Source organism: Crotalus tigris, unplaced genomic scaffold, assembly GCF_016545835.1.
Source record: "Crotalus tigris isolate CLP2741 ecotype Arizona unplaced genomic scaffold, ASM1654583v1 scf7180000024450.1299024, whole genome shotgun sequence".
Lineage (NCBI taxonomy): Eukaryota > Metazoa > Chordata > Lepidosauria > Squamata > Viperidae > Crotalus > Crotalus tigris.
The window spans coordinates 761,311-789,036 of record NW_024100619.1 but is presented as its reverse complement, the minus strand read 5'-3'; the positions used below and the strand labels follow the sequence as shown (position 1 = coordinate 789,036).

The 27,726-nt window shown below is 36.1% G+C and overlaps 1 protein-coding gene across 14 annotated transcripts in view; it reads left to right on the top strand.

The window, feature by feature from the left end:
- The window catches only part of BRSK2 (BR serine/threonine kinase 2), a 255,960-nt gene that overhangs the window by 160,831 nt on the left and 67,403 nt on the right, over window positions 1–27,726 (top strand). For 6 of the 14 annotated variants that reach the window (XM_039332147.1, XM_039332146.1, XM_039332145.1 and 3 more), the window contains exons 9-14: window positions 170–201; window positions 1,787–1,951; window positions 7,169–7,266; window positions 10,001–10,151; window positions 13,536–13,601; window positions 25,017–25,040. In XM_039332147.1, coding sequence (XP_039188081.1) covers window positions 170–201; window positions 1,787–1,951; window positions 7,169–7,266; window positions 10,001–10,151; window positions 13,536–13,601; window positions 25,017–25,040 — 536 coding nt within the window. The remainder of the gene's footprint in view (window positions 1–169; window positions 202–1,786; window positions 1,952–7,168; window positions 7,267–10,000; window positions 10,152–13,535; window positions 13,602–25,016; window positions 25,041–27,726) is intronic. The other 8 variants (XM_039332151.1, XM_039332150.1, XM_039332144.1 and 5 more) reach the window with 3 other exon arrangements.

The window sequence follows — 27,726 nt, the reverse complement described above, 5'->3', positions numbered from 1 at the left end:
TATTGAGTTCTGAATGACACTGCTATATTCCTGTCGTATGAATGTACGTGTACTGGTAATTTTGTGCAGAGATACAGTTTTGTATTTTAACAAAAATATTAAATAGAGTATTTATTAGCATTTGTTGTTATTTTGTTATAGTCATTCCATTTTTTCTGTTGACTTTTAGCTAGAACACATTCAGAAGCATATATGGTATATGTAAGTAACTTTTGATTAATATTTTAAATATTATCTTAAAGAAAGTAATTTCTTGAAATTATGCCTTGAGCACAGAAGAGCTAGTTTCCTCTTTTTTCTAAAAATGAAAACCATGATTATACCTTAACATTTAATAATAGTACTTCTGTTTCATTATGTATATTATTTTAATAGTAGTGACATCATTCGGGGAATAAAACTGTTCAAATCATTGCTCTATCTGATTACCTCTAGATATGTTCACTCTCTCTTAATTTTCCTGAAAAGCTGGTGTTATAACCAGTATTGCTCAAAGAATAATAAACCATTATTTCATCCTATAATATAAATATCTGTCTGCAAACAATTTAGATCAATCTGTTTGTGGGATTCTGTCAACATTAGATATGGCAACCAATAGAAAGTAACTAAAACAGATTTGTTGTCTTGGAAAGGTTCTTAATTTTAAAGAAAGGAATAAAGTATTTGATATATGATTTTCACTAAAATACTGATTCAATATATCTGATTCAAGCTTCTAAGAAATAAATTAGTGGCAGCAAATTTATTATTAAGAGAGTATGCAGTATTTTGAATGGAGACTTTGGAAGTAATACTTAATCAGTAACCAGAATTGTGCATTGGAGATCTATAGATCAGAATTTCCTTAGGTATTCAAATGAGTCACCATATCTTTATGGAGAATTTTAATTTCAAATCAGCCTCCATGTGTATTTGCTACCTACAGTCAGTACTTGCTTTTGTCATTTTCTCCCTCTTGTTTGTGATCATCTCGTGATCATCATAAAGAGGGAGGAAAATGGTGGGTGTTGTAGTGCTTCTAATTAAAAAATCACAGGAGCTGTTTGTAAATTTAAAACTTCCAACTTTGAAATAGTTCCTGTGCACTTGCTAGCAGCATGAAAACTATTCTTTCTTTTGTTTTTTTATAGTAATCCCCTGACACTGCAATGGCTAGATGACCATGCAGCATTACCAAAAGATAATGGTAATGGAAAATAATGCAAAGAATCTCTTCTGAATACCAATTGGGAGTTTTAAAATCTCTCTGAAAGGGGGGGGGGGGAGACACCTTGTCTTTTCCAAAAGAACAAAACAGCCTCTTCTCCTCCATTTGATTCTGCACTTCTGTTAATTGCAACAGACAGGCTATTTAATTTCCTAATTGTGAATTCCCTGCTGCCATTCTGATATATTTTACATAGAAGTCACTGTTTAAAATCCTAGATCTCAAAGGCATTAAATACTTAATCAGAATTTGAATCTAAATCTCTGTTGAAGTTACAGGCAAACTGCTTGAGTTCCCTATTTGGGAGAATATTTTTCTTTGTGTGCTAGTATAAATACTTTTTCTTTTCTCATTTCTCTCTCTCTCTCTCTCTCTCTCTCTCTCTCTCTCTCTCTCTCTCTCTCTCTCTCTCTCTCTCTCTATCTCTCCACCTCTCTCTCTCTCTCTCTCTCTCTCTCTCTCTCTCTCTCCATCCACCTCTCTCTCTCTCTCTCTCTCTCTCTCTCTCTCTCTCTCTCCATACACCTCTCTCTCTCTCTCTCTGTCTCTCTGTCTGTCTCTCTATCTCATCTAAAGAGGGGGTAAGAATGAGCCAGAACCAGAACAACCAATTCCACGAAAGGTCCAGATTCGTTCCCTCCCTTCCTTGGAAGACATCGATCCTGATGTTCTAGATAGCATGCACTCATTAGGTTGCTTCCGTGACAGAAACAAACTTTTACAGGATCTGCTGTCAGAAGAGTAAGTACTCTGTCTTTATGTATCATTGGTTGAATCTATAAGAAGCATCACATGTGTATTAAAGGAAATGAAACAATTTAGGCAATAATTATAGTTCCATATTAAAGAGGGGAAGCAGCATTTTTTAGCCAGGTGGCATCAGAACCCTCCCACATATAGAACCATTAAAGGGGAAATGGATACATAAGAACATAAGAAAATGAAGTGAACCATCTGAAGGGAAATTTAAACTAAACAGCGGGGACAGGGAGTTAATTGATACGGAACAACCCTGTCCCCGGCAATTTAAAAACTATAGGGCTATCAGTGCATGTAGCATAGATGTGTGTGTGGACAAGAATACCAACCTTGCTATCAAGCAAAATGAAGCCTCTAATAGCGAGTGCACATAAAGTGCACTAACCAAATAGGTGGTAAGACAATAGGGGAACTCAGGCACCACACAGGTTATGTAGAAAGGAAACACAGGGCCACCCACAAAGGACTCAAATGTTTATACACCAATGCACAAAGTATGAACAGCAAACAGGGTGAACTAGAAATTCAGGTTAATGAGGGCAGATACGATATTGTTGCCATTACGGAAACATGGTGGGATGAAACTCACACATGGAACACACAGCTAGAGGGATTTAAATTATTTAAAAGAAACAGACCAAATAAAAGAGGAGGTGGAGTTGCTCTCTATATAAGAAATAACTACATCTCCACAGAAATAGAGTACAACAATGATAAAAACTGTCTTGAATGCATTTGGGTCAATATAAAAGGGGGGGGGAAATGACATTGCCATAGGTGTATACTACAGACCACCCAACCAAACAGAGGAAATAGATGAACTTTTTGCTAGTCAGCTAACTAAGGTATGTAGGAAGCACATCACAATAGTAATGGGGGACTTTAACTACCCTGACATCAACTGGGAGACAAACTCCGCACCAAGTGGAAGATCAAACAGGTTCCTGGCAAACCTAGCAGACAACTTTGTCTCCCAAAAAGTAGAGAAGGGAACTAGGGGATTAGCCATTTTGGATCTAATTCTCATTAACAGAGATGAAATGATAGACGGTGTTGAAGCCATAGGAACCCTGGGAGGAAGTGATCATTTAATATTAGAATTCAACATTATAGAAGCACAACCAATAGCACACAGTCAAACTAGAGTCTTGGACTTCAAGACAGCTAATTTCAATAAACTTAGAGAGGGCTTGGGAAGGATTCCATGGATGAGAATCCTCAAGGGGAAAACAACTCAAGAAGCTTGGGAAATTTTGAAAAATGAGATAATAAAAGCACAGTCTAGCACAATACCAACAAAGAGGAAAAATAACAGCTCTCAAAAGAAACCAGCATGGCTGCATAAAGAACTCTCTGACAAATTGAAAGATAAAAAGGACAAGTATAGAAAGTGGAAAGAGGGGAACATAACTAAGTCAGAATATCAGCAAATAGCCCGAGCCTGCAAAGATGAAGTGAAGAAAGCCAAGGCTCAAAATGAACTAAGGCTTGCGACCAAAGTCAAAAATAACAAAAAAAGCTTCTTTCAACATGTAAAAAACAAGAAAAAAGTGAAGGAAATGATTGGTCCATTAGTGGGTGGAAGTGGCAAGAAGGTGACAAGCAACAGGGAGAAAGCAGAACTATTTAACTCATTTTTTGCATCGTCTTTACACAAAGGGAAAAAACAGACCAACCTATCAAAAATAGTGCCATAAAAAACAAAACAGAAACACAAGTTAAGATAGGCAAGAAAATGGTTAGGGAGCACCTGTCCAGCCTAGATGAGTTCAAATCACCAGGACCAGATGGATTACACCCCAGAGTTCTCAAGGAACTGGCAGATGTGATATCGGAGCCACTGAACTATATTTTTCAAAGATCCTGGAACACAGGGGAACTACCAGAGGACTGGAAAAGAGCTGATGTAGTTCCCATCCTCAAAAAAGGAAAAAAAATGGATCCAGGAAATTACAGACCTATCAGCCTGACCTCAATACCTGGGAAGATCCTGGAAAAGATAATCAAACAACGAATCAACGAACACCTAGAGGCAAACAAAGTCATTACTAAAAGCCAACATGGGTTTGTCAAAAATAGATCATGCCAGACAAATCTTATTGCATTCTTTGACCAAGTGACAAAATTAGTGGATCAGAGGAATGCTGTGGACATAATTTACTTGGACTTCAGTAAGGCATTTGATAAAGTAGATCACAACCTACTACTTGACAAGATAGAAAAATGTGGGGTAGACAGAACCACCACCAGATGGATCCGTAGCTGGCTGACCGGCCGTACTCAGCGAGTGGTCCTCAATGGAACTGCATCTATATGGAGGGAAGTGTGTAGTGGGGTGCCCCAGGGCTCTGTTCTGGGCCCAGTACTCTTCAACATCTTCATCAACGATTTGGATGAAGGGATAGATGGGGAACTCATCAAATTTGCAGACGACACCAAGCTGGCAGGAATAGCCAACACTCCAGAAGACAGGCTTCAGATACAGAAGGATCTGGACAGACTTGAACACTGGGCACTAACTAACAAAATGAAATTCAATGGTGAAAAAAGCAAGGTTCTACATTTAGGCAAGAAAAACCAAATGCACAAGTACAGCATAGGTGGCACCATGCTCAATAGTAGTAACTGTGAGAGGGACCTCGGAGTCCTAGTAGACAATCACTTAAATATGAGCCAGCAGTGTGCTGCAGCTGCCAAAAAGGCCAACACAGTGCTAGCTATTAACTAGAATCAAGATTAACCAGAATGCCTTGGTAAGGCCACACTTGGAATACTGCATCCAGTTTTGGTCACCACGATGTAAAAAAGATGTTGAGACTCTAGAAAGAGTACAGAGAAGAGCAACAAAGATGATTAGGGGACTGGAGGCTAAAACATATAAGGAACGGTTGCGAGAATTGGGTATGTCTAGTTTAACGAAGAGAAGGACAAGGGGGGACATGATAGCAGTATTCCAATATCTCAGGGGCTGCCATAAAGAAGAGGGAATTAAGCTATTTTCCAAAGCACCTGAAGGCAGGACAAGAAGCAACGGGTGGAAACTAATCAAGGAGAGAAGCAACCTAGAACTAAGGAGAAACTTCCTGACAGTGAGAACAATTAATCAGTGGAACAGCCTGCCTCCAGAAGCAGTAAATGCTCCAACACTGGAAGTTTTTAAGAAGAGACTGGACAGCCATTTGTCCGAAATGGTGTAGGGTTTCCTGCCCAAGCAGGGGGTTGGACTAGATGACCTCCAAGGTCCCTTCCAACTTTACTACTATTATTATTATTATCTATTTACCAAATATTCTGTTTCATATAATGGCTGCTGTGCTTTCAGAAAGCTGACAGACTTGCGTACATTTTTTGTCAGATTACAGGTCAAACTTGTCCAGATTGCCCATTCTACTTTTTTTCTAATATATTGGACTATAATTGATCATCCTTACCTAACATGTCCATGCTGGCTGAGGACCTAGGATTCTGTATCTGAAATGTCTGATGGGCACTAGATTGGGGAACATTACTCTATCTTTATTCACAGTTTTCTTCAAGAATGCTGAAATTACTTTGAATTTAAGTAAGTCCCTCAAAATGGTTATAAACAGATGCATAGTCACAACTCTCAAACCTTTTCTGCGTCAGTTATTATAATCTAATATGACTTCCAATGTTAAAAATAAATTACTTGGAAAAATTTAGTGTTCTTTCCTGCTAACTGTATTTGTGAGCAATTTCAAATGTATAAAACATTTCCATAGCATTACAAATCTTTTAACAATCCAGTATATCTAGTTAGCATTATGATTCCCTGTTTTTCTCAAATAGAGAATTGAAATTCAAAAAGAATTCATAGCAGAGGAATGACTCAGATTGGAAGGTCATTCATTTGTAGCTTAGACCATTGTTTTTCAACCTTGGCAACTTTAAGATGTGTGTATTTCAACTCTCAGAATCTCCAGCATTCTGGCTGGGGAATTTTGGAAACCAAGTCCACACAGCCTGAGGTTGCCAGGATTGGGAAACACTGGCTTAGACACTCAGCACTATATAACATCAGTATCATGAAACAATTGTTAAACCAAGCTTCAGGCTGCAGATGTAGATGATGAAATAGTGTTTACAAATGTTCTTCAGTGTAAAAAAATACACTGCATGTACGCAAGTTTGAATTACTGATATTAACGTAGGGTAATGTAGTATATTATTTTGCAATTATATACTATACTAGGAATTCAGCTATAGCAGTCCCTGATCAACGCAAGAGCTATACATATTGTTGGACCTCCAAGTTCAGTGAATTCCACAGTTTGAATGAAACTGCATGGAAAGCTGCATTCTACTCTCTGTCCTCTGTACTTCACTAAGCTGCCAGGCATTGAACATAATTTTCATGATGACCTTAGGGAGTCATGTGGAAGTAGAGTATATTTTATGTCTATTATGCATCAACTGATGTCTGAAATGAGCTGATGCATATTAGACACAATAGAGATTCTGAAACAGAATCCAGGAAGGACTACATAATATGCTTCTTCCACATATTTCAGTTAGCTCTTAACACTCTACTGTAGGCAGCTCCTTTTTAAGAAAATAATAATGTTACTCAAGAAGATCAGGGCATGTGAATAACATTTGCATTAAATCTTCATTTCATTTATTTATTTAATAAACCAATTTTTATAGCCACCCATCTCACAAGCAACGAATCTGGGCTGCATACACAGTGCTAAAAATAGTATTTTATACTATCTTAGTATTTAAGACAGTGGTTCTCAACCTGTGGGTCGGGACCCCATTTGGGGTCGAACGACCATTTCACGGGGGTCACCGAACAACGCAGTCTGCCATTTTCCCCCCCTTTTCCTTAGCTGTACTACTCCCTTTTATTTTATTGGCTTTTGAAAGCCAATAGAATAGACTCTCTTGAATAGAGTCTAATTCTATTGGCTTTCAAAAGCCAATAGGAATTGTCCAGGCTGTCTCTGCCCTGCTGAGCCCGCCAAAAGTCCCATTCTGCAAACGGTGCTGCACCAGTTGAGTAGTCCTCGACTTACGACCGGTTGAGTAGTCCTCGACTTACGGCCGATTGGGGGTTGCGGCATTAAAAAGGTTGAGAACCACTGATTTAAGATATCCGGAATGGAGTGTGTTTTATGCAGAAAGTTCCATGTTTTACTACAGAATGATGTTGATATAATGTTATAATTTTTCTAGGGAAAATCAAGAGAAAATGATTTATTTTCTACTCCTTGATCGGAAAGAAAGATATCCCAGTCATGAAGATGAGGATCTTCCTCCTAGAAATGAAATAGGTATATATATTTTAAAACCCTATCTTCTCTACGTCCTTCTCTTTGGGCTTCCCTTACTGAGGGCACAGTCACCTCACCATTCATTTTTATTGACAAATTTGTAAAATTCCAGCTGATGAAAATGTTTATTGCACATTCAGAAAGTCCAATGTATGAACAATAGCTGCCATAATTAGAAGAGCTTCTAAATGTAGTTTAGTACATTACCTATTCTGTTTAATCATTTTGTACTTACCTAGAATTTCCCTAATCATTGAAATAAAAACCTATTTAGAAGGGAAGTTCATGTTCCATGGAAATGCACTTAGAGCTTTGGACTGTACATACATACAGACAGAGAAACACTTGGTGGAAATTATGGAAGTATCTTTTCTGGTTGATCCACCTAGCTTCTTAACCTGAATTGTTTTGTACAATAATAATTTTATGTAACTTCGTGTTTTGCCATAAGGGAGCAGAAGATCAGCTTGTAACTAATATCTCAGTTGATTGAATTTTCTTTTCAGTGCAGGTATACCTGTGTTTTTAAAGGTAGCATTTTCTCCAGCTTCTTCAATCCCTATGATACATCATGTTCCCTATTCATACATAAATACAAACAATAATCTACATTTTCTTATATGAGAAACAAAAATATACTCCTGAAATGTATTAATTTTATATTCAAGCTGAATATATCTGGATGATGTATCATCTGATTTTAGAATTCATATACATTATTATTCAAGGGAAGCAGAGTGAATGAATGCAGCTCTTTGCTCATTTGTCTTTAGAAATGCAGAGCAAGATTGTGTGTGTGTGTGTGTGTGAGAGAGAGAGAGAGGGGGGGAGGGGAGAGAGAGAGAGAGAGAGAGAGAGAGAGAGAGAGAGAGAGAGAGAGAGAGAGAGAGAGAGAGAGAGAGAGAGAGAGAGAGAGAGATTATTATCCATTAAATATCACTTCAGCCAAACAATTGTTTGGAGATAATTGCTTCCTTCAAAGATGCATGTAAGTGTTCACTTTTCTAGATGGCCATCAGCACATAAAGGAAAAATAGCAGATTACAGGTAGTATTTACTTAACAAGGGTAATTGGGACCGGCAATGTTGTTGCTAAGCCATGCAGTCGTAAAGCATGAAGTTGTGTGACTGCTCCAACAATAGCAGTTGTGGCAATCCCGGTTGCTGGTCCTAGGCAGATGCAGCTATAGCATCCCTATTGTCATCATTTGCAAATTCTTGCCGGCTTCCTCATTGACTTTGCTTGTTGAAAATCAGCAATGAAGATTGCAAATGGTGATCGTGTGGCCATGGGACATTGCAATACCCCTAGGTGCAATTAAAAGGACCCATCATAAGACTGTCTCAATCAGTGCCATCATAAATTTGAATGGTTGCTGAACAAGTGGTCCGTCAATAAAAGCTGTCTGTAATAGATACAAGATTCAGAATCCTAGAAATCTATATTATATTATTCTTATTCTTTTAGGCTCTCTTCTTGTTTTTCATTGTCTGCAATTTTTTGTATATCTGCCTCTTATGATGAAGTATTGACCGAGTTCCTATAATGGGATCATAATGTCACAGATCTGCAAAGTCTGCAGATATCTACTTTTTAAAAATTTAATATATAAAATACAAAGAAAAATAGAAATAAGAAATTAGGGAAAGGAAAAAGAGAGGGGGACAGGAAAAAAATGAGATACAAGGGAAAAAAAGAAAGAAAAGGTGTTGACTTCCGACTCTTTTTTTTAGCACAGTACAGGATAAAAACACTCCAGCCTCAACTTTTGCTTTTACACATTAGTATATAACTAGCCATTTCTATAATGACAAATATAGCTAATCGATAAAACCAAAGTCAAAATTTCATATATTTTTTTAGCACAAGCACAAAATCCAGAAGTGATATCCAAGTGAAAAAAGTACTTAAATATATTCTCCTTTTTGAATAAAATAATCAATTTAACCATTTCTGCTTTAACTTCCTTACTGTAGAAATATTTCTGTTTACATCTAATAATCTTTGTAAACTATCACCATTTTTATTAACAAGGTTCACTATATTTTTTCAGATTCTTTGATCCTACAGGGAAAAATACTTTTTCTTTTTTTTTTACCCTTTTTAAAATACTAAACTTTTCTTTAACTTTCTAATATATTTTTTCTTTAACTTAAAGTACAGGTTTGAACTTCAGTATTAAATTTAGATCCCTCCCTCCAGGTATCTACTTATTATTACTATTTGCAGTTTTCTGGGATAAAGCATCAAATGCCTATTCTTTTTTAAAAATTTAGTGCACAGTCAGCAACAGTAATACTTTGTAAGGAAAACGTAAGCATAAAATATAAAATGTAGCATTAAAAACAAGAAAACTAGAATGTAAAGATAAAATTTGTAGAGAAACAACCCAAAAGTTCTTGTTTGGACCTATGATTTCCCTGAATAAAATGCCTATCTCTTTCCATTCATTATCTAAGCACTGTTTTTAGGTGTTTATGTATGCTATGATGTAACCTACTTTTTAAAAGGGCTTTAGATATATCATGGAATGGCAGGAATAAAAAGGACCATGTATGAGATGCAGAGATGTGGAAAGAGTTTAAATGGTTTTGGTTTGTATCAGGGTCCTCATCCCCTCTGTTGAGTTTAGAAAATAAATTGAGGGGACACTGAGAAACAAGGTTTTACCATTCTAAGACCTTTGAGGATTTCATAACCCTGCTAAGTTGACTGAATTATCTCTGCATAAAGATCCTCCCAGAAAACGTGTGGACTCTCCAATGCTGAACAGACATGGCAAGCGGAGACCGGAGAGGAAATCCATGGAGGTTCTAAGTGTGACGGATGGAGGGTCCCCAGTTCCTGCACGCAGAGCAATTGAAATGGCACAGCATGGACAGAGGTAGGTGGTCCCAATAACCAAACAAGAAGAAGATTGAGCATGCCATTGACCTGAAGTCTGAGAGACCACAGGAGCTGGTACAGTGGCTCAGTTATTTTTATTAGCATCAGTCTAGGTTTTTTTTTGCAAGATAGAGAAATTAATCACAAGAATCCTCTTTGCTTGTTATTGTGTCTTCTTTCTTAATCTTTTGTTTCTAACAAGCATTCAAACCAATGCTAGGAAAAAATTTACAATAAGAACCATGCAAAGACGAGGTAAACACAAACACAATGGAATATACGGTATTCATAATCCTAGTCCAATGCAGGGTTAGGGTTAGCATTTTTTACCTGTTAATGAAATATGCTAGCCATACTGTTGTATTGGATATCAAATGTCAGAAAAATGTTCCTAAAGCCATACATTCAGATATTTTATTGTCATCTTTGTTGTGGTTTTACCAGGATCACATTGCAGAAATAAAAAGAAATCTTACATGGATATGTTACATAGAAATGTTTTAAGAGGCTCTATTTTAAAACATTTTAAGCATACATCTTTTGGTTCTTTGAATCATGAATTCATGGTCTCAAATATTACCTTTATGCAGGAAGAATGTTATTTCCTAGAAACTTAGTTCGACCACTAAGCAGAAAGCATGATTGCTTTTACAATTCCCAGAGTTTACCTAGTTGGGTTCCTTGCTAAATATTGTGATTTTAATTCTAATGTACAACAAAAGGATATCAAAAAAGAAAATATACAGCTTTCTTGCAGAAAATGTCATGATGCATGTAGACCACTTCTGCCACAATATGTTAAGCTGCAATGCTGAGCTATTGTTCGATTGCAACACCTCCAACAGCTTGTCCCAGTAGACCATCCTGGGCAATGGAAGATTTGACACATCCCCAAATATTCCAGGATTAGCATGCAAAGTTTCAGAATTTAAATACCACCAATTTGTAGTTTTTACATATCATTCTCTGTATCCGAATCAGTTAATTAAGATAGATCAAGATTGGAGTAACCAACCAAAAAAGGAAATCTAAGCTGAGAAGGGTATTTTTGCCAAATTCTAAGTTTATCTTACATTTATCATGATCTATTGGGTTGCTTGTATGGTACAGTGACTTTAACATTTTCATTTGTTAAGTGTCACATTAAAAAGTTGAATATCTTACTAACCTGAACTATATTTAACATTTTTTTTCTTTATATATAGTTATTTTAGTGCTGAAAAACATTGTAGCTGAAATTGGTGGACTTACTGTCAATTAGTGGAATCTTTTAGGAAGTAATGTTTTCTGAAATACTACATAAAATGACATCACAGTAAAATACAGTCCAGTTTTATGATGAGATAACAAGGGCTACAATGCATGTGTGCAAAATATGTAGGCAAAACAGAAAATATAAAAAAGGAATTCATAATCTCATGATGCTGTTGCACAGTAGCCTGTGCCTCTGTGCATTCCTTATGCCACTTCATCCTCAAATAACAAGCACAGCATTGTGTTCATTCATATTGAATATCAACTTGTTCATTTAACACAAAGTCCACCAAATGAGATAAAAACCTTTTGACATAAAGTCTACTATGAATTTCCATGTAGCCTCTGGAAATCATTTTGGAGGGGATAGTGCTACCTGGAAGAGCATTATTTTCAATGAGTAGCTATTCTACCATTTCCCCAAACAATTTGAACACTGTAATACTATGATCAAGGGACCAGAGAGGAGGAGAACTCAAACTGAGAACGTTCATGGTCCTTACAAAATCACTACATGTAGGATTTGTTGTTGGAAACCACACCTACTAAAGTGAATGAATATGATCTATTCCTGGTATATATCAGTAAGTTGTTGCATAAGAAAATTGAAGAAGATGAGGAGAACATTACCCTACTACTACTAAATGAATACTCTTACAAAATCAATGAGGACATTTCGTTAACAAATTCACTCTCAGCTCCATTTTCCTACCAAAGTGTAGTTTCTTTGGAGTGTACATTCGTAGGTCACAGTGAAACTGGACAATTATTAATAGCCTCTGCAAAGTGATTAAGCCTTACTTAGAAGTAGTTGTGGATAAGTAGCTATTTATTTTTGTGAAAAGCATGCCCAAAAATAAGCCTAAAGCTGCCCACCAGCATAATTCTGTCTCCAATTTGCTCATGTACATCTCTGCTTATAATACGTTATCATGCATTGTCTTCCTGAGAAGTATTAAAATCAAGTATATGTTGGTTTTGGCAGTTGCCATTTCAAATGTCCTGTGAAGAGAAAATATAGTTTATATCTTCTTTCAAAACCTTGTATTATCTGGCAGCTCATACATTTCATGCCTCTTCCTTTTTTGTTCATGATACCCAGGAAGATTGCCTGTGAAAAAGATGAATGCCTTGAAATCAACTTGGTTTTCAATTTTTTTCTACCAATAATCTTGCTTCCTCCATTTGCTTGTTTTACTTATTGTATTTCCTTTTATTCCTTCTCTTCTGAGGACTTTGGTGCTTTCAGTTGTTCTTGTTCCATAATCTAATCTCAGCTTTTCATTTTCCCCATGGTACATTAATGCGGTCGCAGCTGCTATTTTCATGGTGCATTTTCTTGTCACAGAATTTTTTTTTTCAGCCCAAAGATTGCTGTCAAAGGCTCAAGGCTTTATGTTAGATCAAACAAAACACGCTAGAGCTGAAATACATTATGAACTGAAAGGGGGGAGAAAGTGCTTCCATCAACAAACTGACATTCTTTTCTTCCTGACTTCTTTACACTGATTACTGAAAAGACAGCTACCTGATACTGGGATCTGTTCTTCTCCATCTGACCCATCTGTAAGATTCAGGCCCGCCATTTTTTTGAGGGCTTGAAATACTTATGGCGTTTCTTTGCAGACTAATGGGAGCAAGTGAAAGGATTAGTGGGAACAAGTTACGTACTGAAGAGGTTACTTTGAATGGCCAAGCTGGATCTGCATTCTTCAGATCCTGTTCAACATAGTAGCTTCCTTGAAAATTGGCATATCTCACAACCATGGTTCAGGTTTGAGCCAGCATTTAACTGGTAACTGATATTTGGAGAGGCCAAGTGCAAGAATGGTTCGTATACAGTGACCCTTATCTCACATCTCACATCAACAAGATTGCTAGAATTTTAGTTTACTCCTTCACTGGAAAAATTCAGCCTCCCCAATAACCCAGATGCAACAGCCTTCTATGCAAGGGGCTCTTAAATCTTCCAGTATCAGAATAGAACTGGAAAACAATGTAGTTCTCCATCCCACATATTTTTTGGGAAGGGAGGGGGTAACTTTGGTGGGGGGGGGACTGCGTCAGGTGAATCTCATATGAATGTCCACATCAGTAACTCTTTTTTCTCACTTTGTTCCTGCCATAGTAAAACAATGTTCAGTAAAAGCCTGGATATCTGTGAAGCCAATCCCACATTCAGCAAAGAAGAAAGGTATAAAACACCAACAATCTGTTCCTCTCCTTTACTTCACTTCTATTCTTAAAGATGCAGTACTTCCCTTTTCTGCTGGGCATACATTTTATTTCATTCTTTGGAAAGAAATAACTCTAGCCAGTGATTAATTCACCTTCACACTATAGCATATATTTTGGCCTAACAATCTCCAGATATTTTTGTATGGTTTATGTCTAGACTATAGGATTACAAGCAAAAGAGGATAAGGAGTCAGAAGAAGTAGTCCTTGTTTAGCAACTGCCTTATACAGTGACCATTTACAGTTTCATCAAAAAGTAACTTTGTGATCAATCCTCACATTTATGACCTTTGCAGATCTGTAAATCAAAGGAAAGCTAAGTACAGTCATAGTTTCACTTAGCAAACACTTCGCTTAATGATCGAGTTGCTGATCCCATTTAGGACAAGTTGAACCTAGCTTCCTCCATTCCACTAAGCTCTCTTGATACTTCTGCTACTGCTCTTCTATCTTGCATATTGGCAATTAAAGTCAAATTTGACCCTAGTGAACCATTTAACCAACCTCAGATAAATTTCATTTGACTCTCATGTATGGGATACAGAGAATATGTTATCTTATCTCCTTGATGTTTAAGAATAAGCTTTGAACTTTGAAGATCAAGCTTTCTGTCAGATAATGATGGTTAATTGGTTCTTTTCTTTCACAGACAGCTTCAGTTTGGGGTCACTCCACATTTTGCTGTTTCAAAGAGGCAGAGATTCTTAATTGGAAAACAGTCTTAATAATATATGTAACACATAGGAATTCAGCAAATATATGACATTTTTTCCTCCCTTGACTACTGAAGATTTAATTGTAATTTTTAAAACTGCTTATATTTTTAGGGTCTTTCAATTATGTTAAGGAACTGTTCCAGCATTAATATTTTAAAAATTATTCATAAATTTAGCCAGATAGGGGATCCAATTAACATGCCATAAAATCATGCTCTGAGTTTAACCTATTCCAATCATCTCAAGAACTTTTTGTATAGTCTGAGAAAGTTCTAAGTAAGCCTATGTCTTTTCAAGTCTGCCTTTTGAATATAGAACATAGATACAGTCCAAATCAAACAAGCAAAGTTTGTGTATTGTATTCCTATTTTTTAAAATCAAGAAATGTTTTAAAATTACATATTCACAATCTGTTTAAGGAGTGATACTGGTGCTCAAGCCTGTCTTGCAATTAAAACCTCTGACCCAGAAGCTCTTAAGTTTACTCTGTGCAGCTTCAATTTACCTGCACAGAGAGAAAGAGAAAATAGTTTCACTATATTCATTCATTCAATACAGCCACTATGCTTATAGAGGAAAAAGCAGGAACATTGTCACCAACAAGCATTATATGCTTCTTTAGAATGTTTAAATGACCTCATGGTGGTTTTTTTGTAATGTTTATAGCTGACCCGAGAATTATATTAGCATTATTATTTTATATGGAGATTGGAAATGATGATTTGAGTATATTGTAGGGGCAAGAATTGGAGACTTTTTGTCACAGTCCTCTGTACTAAATCTAATATTGAAAATAGTCCTCTGAAGTGAACTTGTGTGAATCCTAATTCACTTTAAGCCCTGAAATGTTTTGTAAGGCTATTCCATTAACTTTCTGAAAGTTACAACAGCTTCCCATTTTAAAGAAGTGGAGAGAGGATCTTTGCCTCTCAGCAGATGGGATGGTCTGGCAACAAGCAAGGCACTCTGTTTTATGAGGAAAGGAGAGTTGATGCCAAGATCTCATAAACCGTTCATAAGCTGGGGAGAAATAATGAGCTGCTGTTTGATGCGATATTCATCAGAGAATTCCTAAGCACTGTTGCAAGAGCCAAATACTTGATGCAAATTTCAGCCTGGAGTGACTGTAGTACAATAGGATTTTGAAAGCCTAGCTATACACTCAGAATTCTTGCCAAACAGATCACAGTGCTAACCCACCAACCTTATGGCTATTCCTCTCCTCTTTCTTGCTGTAAAATCTTTTGTTGAAGTAACCAGCGAAATGAATAGTCCTTTTTCTCAGAAAGGCTCCAACATTAGCACATTCACCACTTCCCTAAAATGGATCCTTATCAATGTCACTTTGTTTTCCAAAGCACTGATAAGCTTCCAGGACCATTTCTTGTACTAAGCACTGGGTCTCAGATAGTAGAGAGAGGCCCTACTTTATAAGGATTAGTGATATATCTTAAAATACAGTACATAGTTTTCTCAATGACACATGAAAAGAAAAAGCTAAGAAGTAAGCATCCTATTTAAATACAGAAATATGGAATATCTTGAATTCTGGGGACTTTGAAGACACATAGATGCAGTTTTCTTGGTCAGGGAAACACAAGTGGTTTGCCAGAGCCTTGTTTATCAATTTCCCTGCCTTGCCTACAATTTTGGGATTTCCCTTAGTCTTCTACACAAGTACTAACCAACCAGTTAGCTTCAGAGCCGGATAAGATCGATAAGGTGCTGGAACCTAGTAGAAACCATAAGAACAAAGGAAGTATTTTGAAAATGTTTTTGGTACCTTGATGAAAGCTTTGTTAAGGGAACAACCACAAAAAAGTAAGATAAGGAATTACAGGGCTAATAAAATTAGTGTAACAAAGAAACCCTAACTGAAATATCATCTCCTTGGGTTACTGAATCAGAACCTTGAAATGGTGGCTGCTCAGAGTCTTAACTTTTCTCTCCATTTTTTAAGAGGAATACTGCATCTTTAAGAATCCTGACTTCCTAGATGCACACAATTGTTTTGATAGCTGAGGCCACTTTTCTTTCTGCCCTCCTTTTTCCCATTTCTTCTCTCATTTTTGTATTTTTTTTTTCTTTTACTCTCATTAGTGTATTCTTTTTAGTGTCATTCTCTTGTTTTTGTTTCTCCCTCTTGACCTTGCATTATTTTTCTCTTCATTTTGTATTTTTTTTTTCTCTCTCTCAGTTTTAAGTTTCCTTCCTTCCTACCAGATCTTTTAGTGCTTCTTCTATATCTGGGTTGCTGCAGCTCACTAGTTCACATGCTTTAATACTTTAGGAAATGCACATGCCTGCACTGCTAGGTTTATTGTTTTGGGGAATTGTTTTTATTTAAATAAAGCTTTTTTTGTTTTTTGCTTCTTTCTATCCCTCATTGTCAATTTGATGTCCATTCGCATTGTTAAAGCACTTCCTGCCTTTCTCTTTCTGGAAAACTCGTTAAGATTCTTTTAAGCAATTGTATGTCCATGTTAATTGTCTGTATACTTCTATTTACTTTTCCTGCATTGCTTATGTCTGCATATGTAGAGGCATATGGTCATCGGTGTAAATGAATTTCTAGAGAATATAATTATTTACTTGGAACATTAGTTGTTAACACTTCTATGCTATTGTAGCCAACGTAGCTCTCTAGGTAATCTTTTTATACTCCAAAACTAAGTAGTTTTGTAGCAAAATGCTTAAAACCTAAAATGATGCACTTTGGGTTAAAAATGTGAAATACAGTGTTATATTGGCAGTAATAGTCAAATAAGTATGAATTAATAAGAAGCTGAAGTATGGTATTTAAAAAAGATTTGTCCCACCTCAAATAAATACTTGCAGGCTTTCAGAAGAGTAGAATATATAACAATGGAGCCTTTCATCTATTTGACGGGTGAGCAAGACATTTTTTAAATATGGTATCCAGGCAAAATAATACTCACTGTATATTCAGATGAATATGGAACTAGAAATTCAGACTTCAGAACATGTTTTTTACTACTCCAAATCTAAAATATCCCCATATTTCTAAGGATTTCTCTTAATGGTTTATCACTGTGTCTTATCTTATTGTTCATTTGTACGGGCAGCCACCAGTTGTGCAGGCCATGATTTTTAAGTATAATATGATCTCATCATGTGCTGGAAAACATAAAATCAATAGTAATAATAATAATAATATGTGAGGTCTATGGAACATGTTACTAGCATTGGTAGACACTCCAGCATATTTTCTGGACAATAACATGCTGTTTCAAACGATTATGCTTTATTACAATATCAAATTGCACAAAGTCAAGGTATCTATTTTCAGAAACCCCAATCCTAGGAAAATATTCCATTAGTACACATGGCTCTTAAACCAGAGACAACCTATGGAGGAAAAGCTGCTTCAAAATGATTAAATCCTATATATTCAAGCTTAGAGAGGAATGAGGGAATCACAATACCAGTAAAAGTGGACAGTTCTTAGCTGTGCTTAAAAAGGTTATATAAAAAATATTTTTCACAAAAAGAATTTGTGCCCTTCATGGACCACACTTGACCATATCCTAGGAATATTCCAGGAATCATATGCCAGGGATCATATGCCAGGGAAATAGTCCTCTGAAGAGGTTAAAGCTCTAGAGCACACGTGTCAAACTCACCACATCACATGACATGTCGCGACATATCGCAACTCTTTTTGCATTGCTGGCAATAGGGTGGGCGTGGCTTCGGTCTGATGAAACCGGCCTGCGGGCCGGCAGTTTGATACCACTGCTTTAGAGTCATTTAGAGTTGAATGGTATTAGAGCTGAGTGGATGGATGGATCGATGGAATTAAGTTAATAAAATCATCCCCAGAACAGATGAAATTTATCTTACATAGAGTTATCAGAGTAGAGCATAGGTTCCTATAGAAAAGAGCTTAAAGAATATGTTACTCCAAATCACAGGAGCACATTTGTTCTGCCAAAGGGATATTTTTTTATTGAAAGTTTTTTAAATTTTACAAAACAAATCCCCTCCCCAACCCCCCCCCACCCTCCCATACCCTCCCCCACCTCCCCAAACCTCCCAAACCCTCCCCCAACCTTCCCAGAGCTGAGTACAGGCTTAATTAAAATTTTTCAGAAAAAGAAAAGAAAAACTTAAAACACATATAAATCCTAAACAAATCTAAATACATTAAATTAAATAGGTTATCTTCTCTAAAAAAATAATAATTGCAATCATTAAACACATTATAATATACTCTAAACATTTTCTAGTATCATACTTATATTATTATCCATCATTCTGTATAAACTCCCTCCAAAACACAAATTTAAACATTACTTTCTTTGAATATCTATACCTACAATATAAAATCTAATCTCTCCCTCTTTCTTTATCCTAGAACACAAAAATAAACATATAAACCTTCATTATACCATTAAAACTAAATACTCTTTGAATACTTAAACTAAATACTTAAACTTCTTATCTAAGATTTTCATTCAATCTCCATAATCTTCTCTCCTATCAAAAAAAAAAAACTTAAAAGACATATAAATCCTAAACAAATCTAGGTACATTTAATTAAACAAGTTATCTTCTCTTAAAAATAATAATAATAATAATAAAAAAACCCAATCATTAAACACATTATAATATACTCTGAACCTTTTCATATCATACTTATGTTATTATCCATCATTCTTTATAAACTCCCTCCAAAACACAAATTTGAACATTACTTAAAACATTAGAATTCCCTTATACACATTTAAATCTTTACCAATAACAAATTCCATCCACAATAAACACATTCCTTATCAGTCTCTCTTGTCCATAAACCTCAAAAGAAGTGCTTTGAAAACTGCCCTTAAAGCTAACTCCAAAAAGTTTGTAAATCTTGCTTCTCCCACAGACTCAGTACTCTTTTGAATACTTAAACTAAGTACTTAAACTTAAACATCTTATCTAGAATTTTCATTCGATCTCCATCCTTGTCAGTCTCTCTTATCCATAAATCTTGAAAGAAGTGCTTTGAAATCTGCCCTTAAAGGTAGCTCCAAAAAGTTTATAAATCCTGCTTCTCCCACAGACTCAGGAGCCAATACTTGTGAGGCTTCCTTAAACTCCTTCTTCTGTTGCTCTTTTTCTTTACGATTATATGTTGCACGAGTTGTCCTTTGCTCCTTCATCTCGACTTGTTGAGGCCCCTCAAACTGAGATTTCCCATTTTTCATTAATATAGGCTCTTCAGACTGCAATTCTACCCTTAAAGGTTGCTCCAAAAAATTTATAAATCCTACTTCTCCCGATTCAGAAACCAATAGTTGTGAGGCTTCCTTAACCTTCTTCTGTTGCTCCTTTTCTTTACAGTTATATGTTGCACAGGTTATCCTCTGCTCCTCCATCTCAACTTGTTGAGGCCCCTCAAACTGAGGTTTCCCAATTTTCATAAGTATAGGCTCTTCAGACTGCAATTCTACCTTCTTTTCTTCCAAAGCTTTAAACTTAATAGATGGCGATGAACATACCCCCAGGACTGAAGTATAAAAGTCTTTTGCTTGAGAAACAGTATTAAGTCTATAACATATCCCCAGGTAATTCACCACCATTCCAATCGGAACATCCCATCTGAACAAGATTCGTCTCTTTTTAAGTTCATCTGCTAAAAAAGCAAACTCCTTTCTTCTTCTTAAAATTTTAGATGGGATCTCCTTTAGAATTATAACATCTTGTGAAGCAATTTGAAATCTCTTCTTATAAAAAGCTTGTATAATTTCGTTGCGCAGAGATCTTTTCCCGAAGTAAATTACCACATCTCTTGGCAAATTCTTTTGCACTGCCACCACAGAGTTAACTCTAAATAATTTTTCAATTTCACTAAGTATTTCCTCTTTTTCTTTATTCAAAATCAGAGCAAAGTCCTTTGCAACCATCTCTCTCAGATCTCCTTGCACAGACTCTCCCAAACCTCTGATTCTTAAGGCATATTCCATTTGTCTATATTGAAGCATAAGAATCTCATTTTCCATTTCTTTTTCAATGCTTTCAAATTTTCCTTCCATCAATTCCACTTTTTCATCTACCTCTTCTACACGAAAGTTCAGCTTTTCAAGAACAGAGGCAACTCCTTTTAGAGCCAAAACTATCTCTTGCCTCAAAATCTTATTATTTTCCTCTAAAATCTCTTTCATTTCTGCCCTAATTTGAGATATAACATTTCCCATCATATCTTGCAAATCCTTCACAATTATTGGCTGTACCAAGGAAGAGGGTGAAGCTATTGATTTAGGTTGTTGCACTGATGATAACACCGAAGAAGAAACCACCTTAGGAGCTGTAGGAATTACTGGACGCTTTGGAGCCATCTTAAAAAAAATCTTTACTCCTTCTTAAAAATTACAAAAATTAAGCAAAAGAAAAAGAGAGATTAAGTCCAAAAAAATTCAAAAAATCCTTCAAAAGGAGATCATTATAACAAAAAAATACTGAACGCTTTGGAGCCATCTTAGAAAAATCTTTACTCCTTCTTAAAAGTTACAAAAATTAAACAAAAGAAAAAGAGAGATTAACTCCAAAAAATCAAAAAATCCTTCAAAAGGAGATCATTATAATAAAAAGAAAGGAGTTAAAAAAAGAAAAGGGAAGAAGAAAAAAATAATTAAATAGAAAAAATCCATTCCATTTTTTTAAAAGTACAAAAAGCAAAACAAAGAAGTTAAACAAAAATAATAATGCTTCTAAAATCCAAACCCAACATCAAAATCAAATCCACATTCCGTTCCAATCATTAAAAAAAAAGGAAAAGGATAAAAAAAACACCAAAAAGCCTGCCGATCGCCATTCTACCTTCCCCCCCCCAAAAAAGGCTTGCCGATCGCCATTTTACTTTCCCTTTCAACAAAAATAAAAAAATAAAAAGAAGGAATATAAAAGTAAAAGTAAATCTTTAAACTTAAAATCCAAATAAAATCAAAGAAAGCAAAAGCTAAATCCTCTACTCAGCTCTGTCCGCCTCTAAAAAAAACTCACCCGATCACTTTAATCGCGGAGGTGGTTGCAGCGGCTTGTTTTGTCCCTAGGGACAAAAGCAGCTGGGAAGCGGAGACAGTCTGAACTCCGTGGGAGCACTCCTCTCACCCCCCAAAAAAAGCCTTGGGGGTGCATGAGAGTGGCTCTACCACTATTCAGACAACCCTCTTTCCCCCCCTTTGCCCGGGAGGGGTATTTTGAACCGCTGAACAGCTGATGGCCGCTGTTCATAGCGATTCAAACACTTACCCAGGAGGACGGCTACAAAGTAGCCGCCATCGCGGGCGCAGATCCACCGGAAGTCCGCCAAAGGGATATTATTATGGCAGGCAATATATTAAAGTGGGCAAAAGAGAGAGTTTGAATGTGTTACATAGGTAATCTGAACTGGTAATTTTCTGGCTTGAATTCTGCTAATATCTGACCAATATGGGTTACTTAGATCGGTCCAAAGGGCTACACTTGCTGTTAAATTGCAGCTCTAGATTTCTTTTTTTTTTTATTGAAAATTTTTAAAATTTTTACAAGAAGAAAAACAACCCTCCCCAACCCACCCCAACCCTCCCATTCCCTCCCTCAGCCTTCCCAGAGCTGAATATAGGCTTAATTAAAGTTTCTTGAATTCTTAAAAAAAAAGTATAAACCATAGATAAATCTAAATACATTACTTAAACAACTAATAAAATAATTAACAATAATATATATATATATATATATATATATATATATATACATAAATATTAAAGAAAGGAAAAAAAATACTTAAAAAGAAAAAAAAATAAAGAGAAAGAAAGAAGAAAGGAAATATAAGAAAGTAAAATAATAATAAAAAAATATAAAAAGAAAGAAAAAATATTACAATCTATACAATATAAATTGCAGCTCTAGATTTCAATAGCCCCATGACCAACAAATTAAGTTCAGTGTATGGTTGCCTCTGCAGATCATTTATGCAATAAATATTACACTCTGTAGGTTTAATAACATCTTCTGTCACAATAAAATTACAAAAATCAGATGGCCAAACTGAGCTGTTTTAAGGGTCTACATTCAAGACTTTTGGGGACTTCATGTAAATGTGGAGTCTCGCTGTCTGCATCCCTGACATAAACCAAAAATTTACATTTCCTGTTGAACTTTATCCATGAAATAGAGATATGATTATAATTATATTTGTCTCCTTTACATCATAATCTCTATGTTTATCCCTATATAGTGTTAATTGTACACATAAGTTCACAAGTTTCATGTAATTTGTTTAATAAACAAAACAACCAAACAAATATACCAGTGAATCATAAACTTTATACAACTTAGCACCATTTGTATAAACCTACTGAGTTTCCCATATTGCAAACACTGATTGTGGTAGTACTCATAAAAGTCTTGATAATTCTTTGAGAAATATCCAGAGACCTATCATCTAAGCTAAAAAGTCATTCCCCATTTTATGTTTTAATATGTGATGTAATAACATCTCAGATTTTCACTGGTAGTGCCTACTATTTAACATCTTTTTGTAGTAAACATCTTGCTGTGTATACATGCAACAGAATATCATGTCTTAGTGTGCGTGTGTGTATTATATATATACATGCAATGTATAATATGTATTTGTGAGTTTGTGTGTGTGTGTTTAAGTCAGGGTTGACACATGATAGCTACCTGGACAAGTGTCAGTAGTTTTCTTGCTGAGACATTTAAAAATGGTTCACCATTACCTGCTTCCTTGAAAGAAAATGACTAGCCCATAGTTACCCATCTGGCTTCCTTTATATCAAACCGGTGCTCTCATACTCTGCCCGAGGGAAAAATACAAAAATGTGTGTGTTTCTTTGTACTCTTTATTTTGTATTTTTTACCTATGCATTGTCAATTTTAACTTTGTATCTAATTCTCCTAGAATCGTATCACTATTGCACAAGAATATTTTCCTCAGTATAAAGAAATAATTCATATATATATATATATATATATATATATATATATATATATATATATATATATATATATATATCTGTTAAAATTAAATTTATTTCAAAATAGGAAAATAAATGGGGGAAAAGATCTGTGTCAGATACGTAAGGAATGTAATTTCTTAAGCCTACAAGACGTTACTTTTAACTCAAAGTGCTCAGTTTGGTTCAATAGCCTGTCTTACCATCTCTTGTTTACAGATAGCTCTTGCTTGGATAAAAAAGAATGAAGGCCCATATCAGGTTACATCCTTGTAAAGTACCAAAAAGGAAGAGCTGGGATGCTTTAGAGCAGGGGTATCAAACTGCCGGTCCACGGGCCAGTTGCATCATATGGAGGCCGCACCAACCCCAGCTCCAGCAATGCAAAAAAAGTCGTGATACATTGCAACATGTCATATGACGTGGCAAGTTTGATACCCTTGCCCTAGAGCAATCACTCCTATTTCATGTTCTGTTTCTCAATTCTGAATTAATTTTCAGGATTTCTTTACACTTTCCATTTTTTTGCACAAGCAGAATCAATGTATTATATATTACAATAATTGTGCAAAAAGTATGGCTCTTTTCTGCTTGGTATTTTGGATCATCCTCTAAAGAAAGTTTGTTAGATGGTGGGGTGGGGTACACAAGGAGAACATGGTTAGTAATCCTAGCTAAAAATAAATTGATAATCTACTATTAAAACATTTAAATGAGAAAAGAGCATTAAAATTATAGGGATAAATACATAACATCCAAGCAGGATTAGTCCATACTACAGGCAACCATTTCTGCTTCTGCTATTATTTCTGACTCGAGTAATAAACAAATGGGCAGAAATGTAAGTTGTCCAAATTATGATCAGTGCCCAATGCTCCTCTTGCCACATTTATTTCTGCACATAGTTTATTACCTTTACATAGTATTCCAGCAGAGGAAGTAATTTTTATAATCCATTTCTTTATTTTATAAAAATATTGGATTCTAGCTCACAAGTCAGGAAAAAATAAGAATTGTATTAGGAATTTGAGGTATAATTTGTTGGGAATTATTAGACAAGTATCAAATAAGATATGGAGAGTCATGCTACACTGCACATGGTGTATTCATAAAGAAACTTCCCATGCTGCATCCTCAGTTGTAACTTTGTTTATTGGGCATGCATTGTTATTCGGGTGTATTTGTCATAATGATCAATGCATTTAATATTACATCAGTTATAGGCATTTGGATTGGAAAAAGAGATTTCCAAAGCCATTCTTTCTAGAGTAGAAAAAATATTGAAGAGCAAATTGTGGGGAGATCCACTTCTGTATTTGATAAATACAGTAGAACTTGGCTATATGTAAACAAATGATATGCTTTCGAAAAAGGAAACAATCCAGAATGAACTTCCAGCTCTCCAGCTTCGAGTATATAAGCTATATTTATTTTATTTTATTTGCACTTACTCTACTTGACCAGTTCCAAAATTATAAGCAGCATGGGAATTTTGTATACTATAAAACTCTCCCTTCCCATAAGAATTCCCCAATCACACATCCATCAGCAAGAGATGCTTGTGGCAAAGAAATTATGACCATGTACAGTTCTCTGAACAATATTTCACTCTGCTTTTTATATTCTTTTCTCCACCTGTTTCCATATCCCTTTCTTTTTTTTCTTCTTCTTTTTATTTCCCTCTGCCAAGGATGACGAGTGCTGACACCTTGGGGTAAGCTCCAGTTTTCAATTATACCTGTTGTAGAATCTTTTCTCTTTTGGGGGTGGAACGATTTCTTGCAATAATTCCAGTTTAAACATTCATTATTGTGCAATCAAACATATTTCAGGAAGAAATATTTTAGTGCAATGCTCCGATAGAGGGTGCGTGTGTGCCACAGGAATGTGTGCTTCCTTATCTTGACTTTGTATTTATCTTACTGATTGCAGAATAAGAGAAAATTAAATATGAGGTCTTGTAATAGCAATAGCATTTAGATTTATATACTGCCCCATAGCACTTTACAGCACTCTCTGGGTGGTTTACAATGTAAGCATTATTTGCATATTACCCCCAACAATCTGTGTCCTCATTTTACTGATCTTGGAAGGATGGAAGGCTGTGTCAACCTTGAAACAGACAGGATCAAACTCCAGGCTGTGGGCAGAGTTTGTCTGCAATACTGCATTACTACCACTGCGCTACCAGAGCTTGTACAAATTTTTGAAAGCTAGCACTAATGGGGGAAGGCAACTGAAGTTTGGAAAGAGCAGAAAAGTATTATAAGTCCTCCATTTAGCAGAACAATATAGTCCCTTCTCATGGAATCATATAAGTAAGGGTTAGAAATAATCTTGAAGGCCATCTTGTCCAATTCTTTTCCCACTAAAGAAATATACTACTTGTTTTCTGAGGTTTTCGCGGGTATTTGTATGTAGGTCTTTGGTTGTTCGGGTTTTCTCCCGCGTAAAATTGGAAGTGTCTTGGCGACGTTTCGACGAAGTCCCATTCATCATCTTCAGGCTGGTGTTTTCAGCTTCGTGCTTTGAGCAGCAAGCAGCTTTGAGCTTGCTGCTCAAAGCACAAAGCTGAAAACACCAGCCTGAAGATGACGAATGGGACTTCGTCGAAACGTCTCCAAGACACTTCCAATTTTACGCGGGAGAAAACCCGAACAACCAAAGACCTAAATATACTACTGTATATATATCATATATTTCCAGTGATTGAGATCTCATCACCTCATAGCGCAGTGTGTTTCATTGTTGAACAGCTTCTACCATTAAAAATTCTTCCTGAGGTCCAATTAAAACCTGTTTCCATGTAATTAAACCCATTGACTCTTATCTTCTGGAACAGCAGTGCTTTCTACATGATAGCCCTTTAGATCAGGGGTCTTCAAACTTGGCCCTTTTATGACTTATGGACTTCAATTCCTCATTGGTCAGTGTACATCTAAAATGTACTGCCCAGAATTAGATGCAGTGTTCTCAGAATAGAGAGAAACTGTGAGTTTTCTTGACCTTGAGACCACATTTCTGATGATGCAGCTTAAGTTTGCATTTGCTTTTTTTGGTTTTTGATTTCTTTTGCAAAAAAAATAATTCTGGAATCTATTCTTGAAGCTCCAGAGAAAAAGCTCTCCTTGACAGATTTGGCCCTTTTTAATCATGTTCCTTCATTTTTCTGTCCCCTCCACCTTTCCCCTCTTCTCATCTTCTGGAAGTCTTCTTGATATACCATGTTGTCCCTCACCAAATGTTTCTTGCATTCAGTCCATCTTCCCTGACAAGTAGAGAATGAGAGATGAAAGGTTACCTCTAGCTCTGGCCTCCTCATCTTCTCTTAGCATATGTAAGACTTGGTGCTTTGTCAAAGGAAACAACTACGGCATGTCTTCTGTAGGTCCCAACAGCAGTTCTTCCCATGGTTCTCAAATGAACAAAGAAGAAAGAAATGAAAATTTCTCATTTCTGTGGAATTTCATACACATCCATGCAAAGCACCTCTACAAAGCACTTGAATTGCCATCTCTGCTATTGGCTCCTCAAAAATTATGAAAGTGATAGTGGGAGGGGAATTCACAAACTTCTCTGTGATGACTTCCCCAACCAAACTCCATTTTCCTTTCTCTGTTCACTAGTTCAGTGAACTCAACTTTGGAAAGTAGCTTTCTTTTATATGTCCTGAACCTGCCTCTGGTTGAATATTGGAGTGAGGAATCTATCAGCAGCAGTCAGAAACAAATTGCCATCAATAGTCAGTAGTATCTCCTTTGCTTTGGATCTTTTCAACCTTCGCGTTTCTTCTCTTTCCCAAAACTCCATTTTTGCTGACTCTCCATCACTTGCTTATCTGCACTCTCTGCGCTAAGGTTATGAGGATGTTTTGCAAGTGCAAATATAATTTGAGAGTGAGAAGCAGTAATATTAGAATAGCTAACACCAACTGGAAGATTTGGTGCCAGCTTAGATGCAGCTCCTTCCCATCTTTAAGGTTGAAGTCCTGCCTAAGCAGGGGTTATTACTGGGCACCTCCAGATACAGCTTTGCTCCTCTACAAAATCATCTCCACACCTGTATAGTCTTACACTGTTGTTGGTGTTTAATGGCCAATTGAATTTATTTTCCATTGAGTAATTATTAGTCACGTTGAGGTTGTCCAGATAGGAAGTACAATCAGGAGCGTCAACACTATTTTTATTTTAAAGTTACATTAAACAGAATTTTGCAAGATGAAAATATTTCTCCCATCCTCTCTTTAGTTTCTGGAAAATTAGGAATGGTCCCTTCCAAAATACTTTCTATAAGTTCCTTCCACTTGCACAGACTGAGCTGCCTCTTATCAGACCATTGTGCAGGCTGTGGATTTTCCTCCTGTGTTCCAAAGTATTTCCACATACCATCACAGCTGTGGT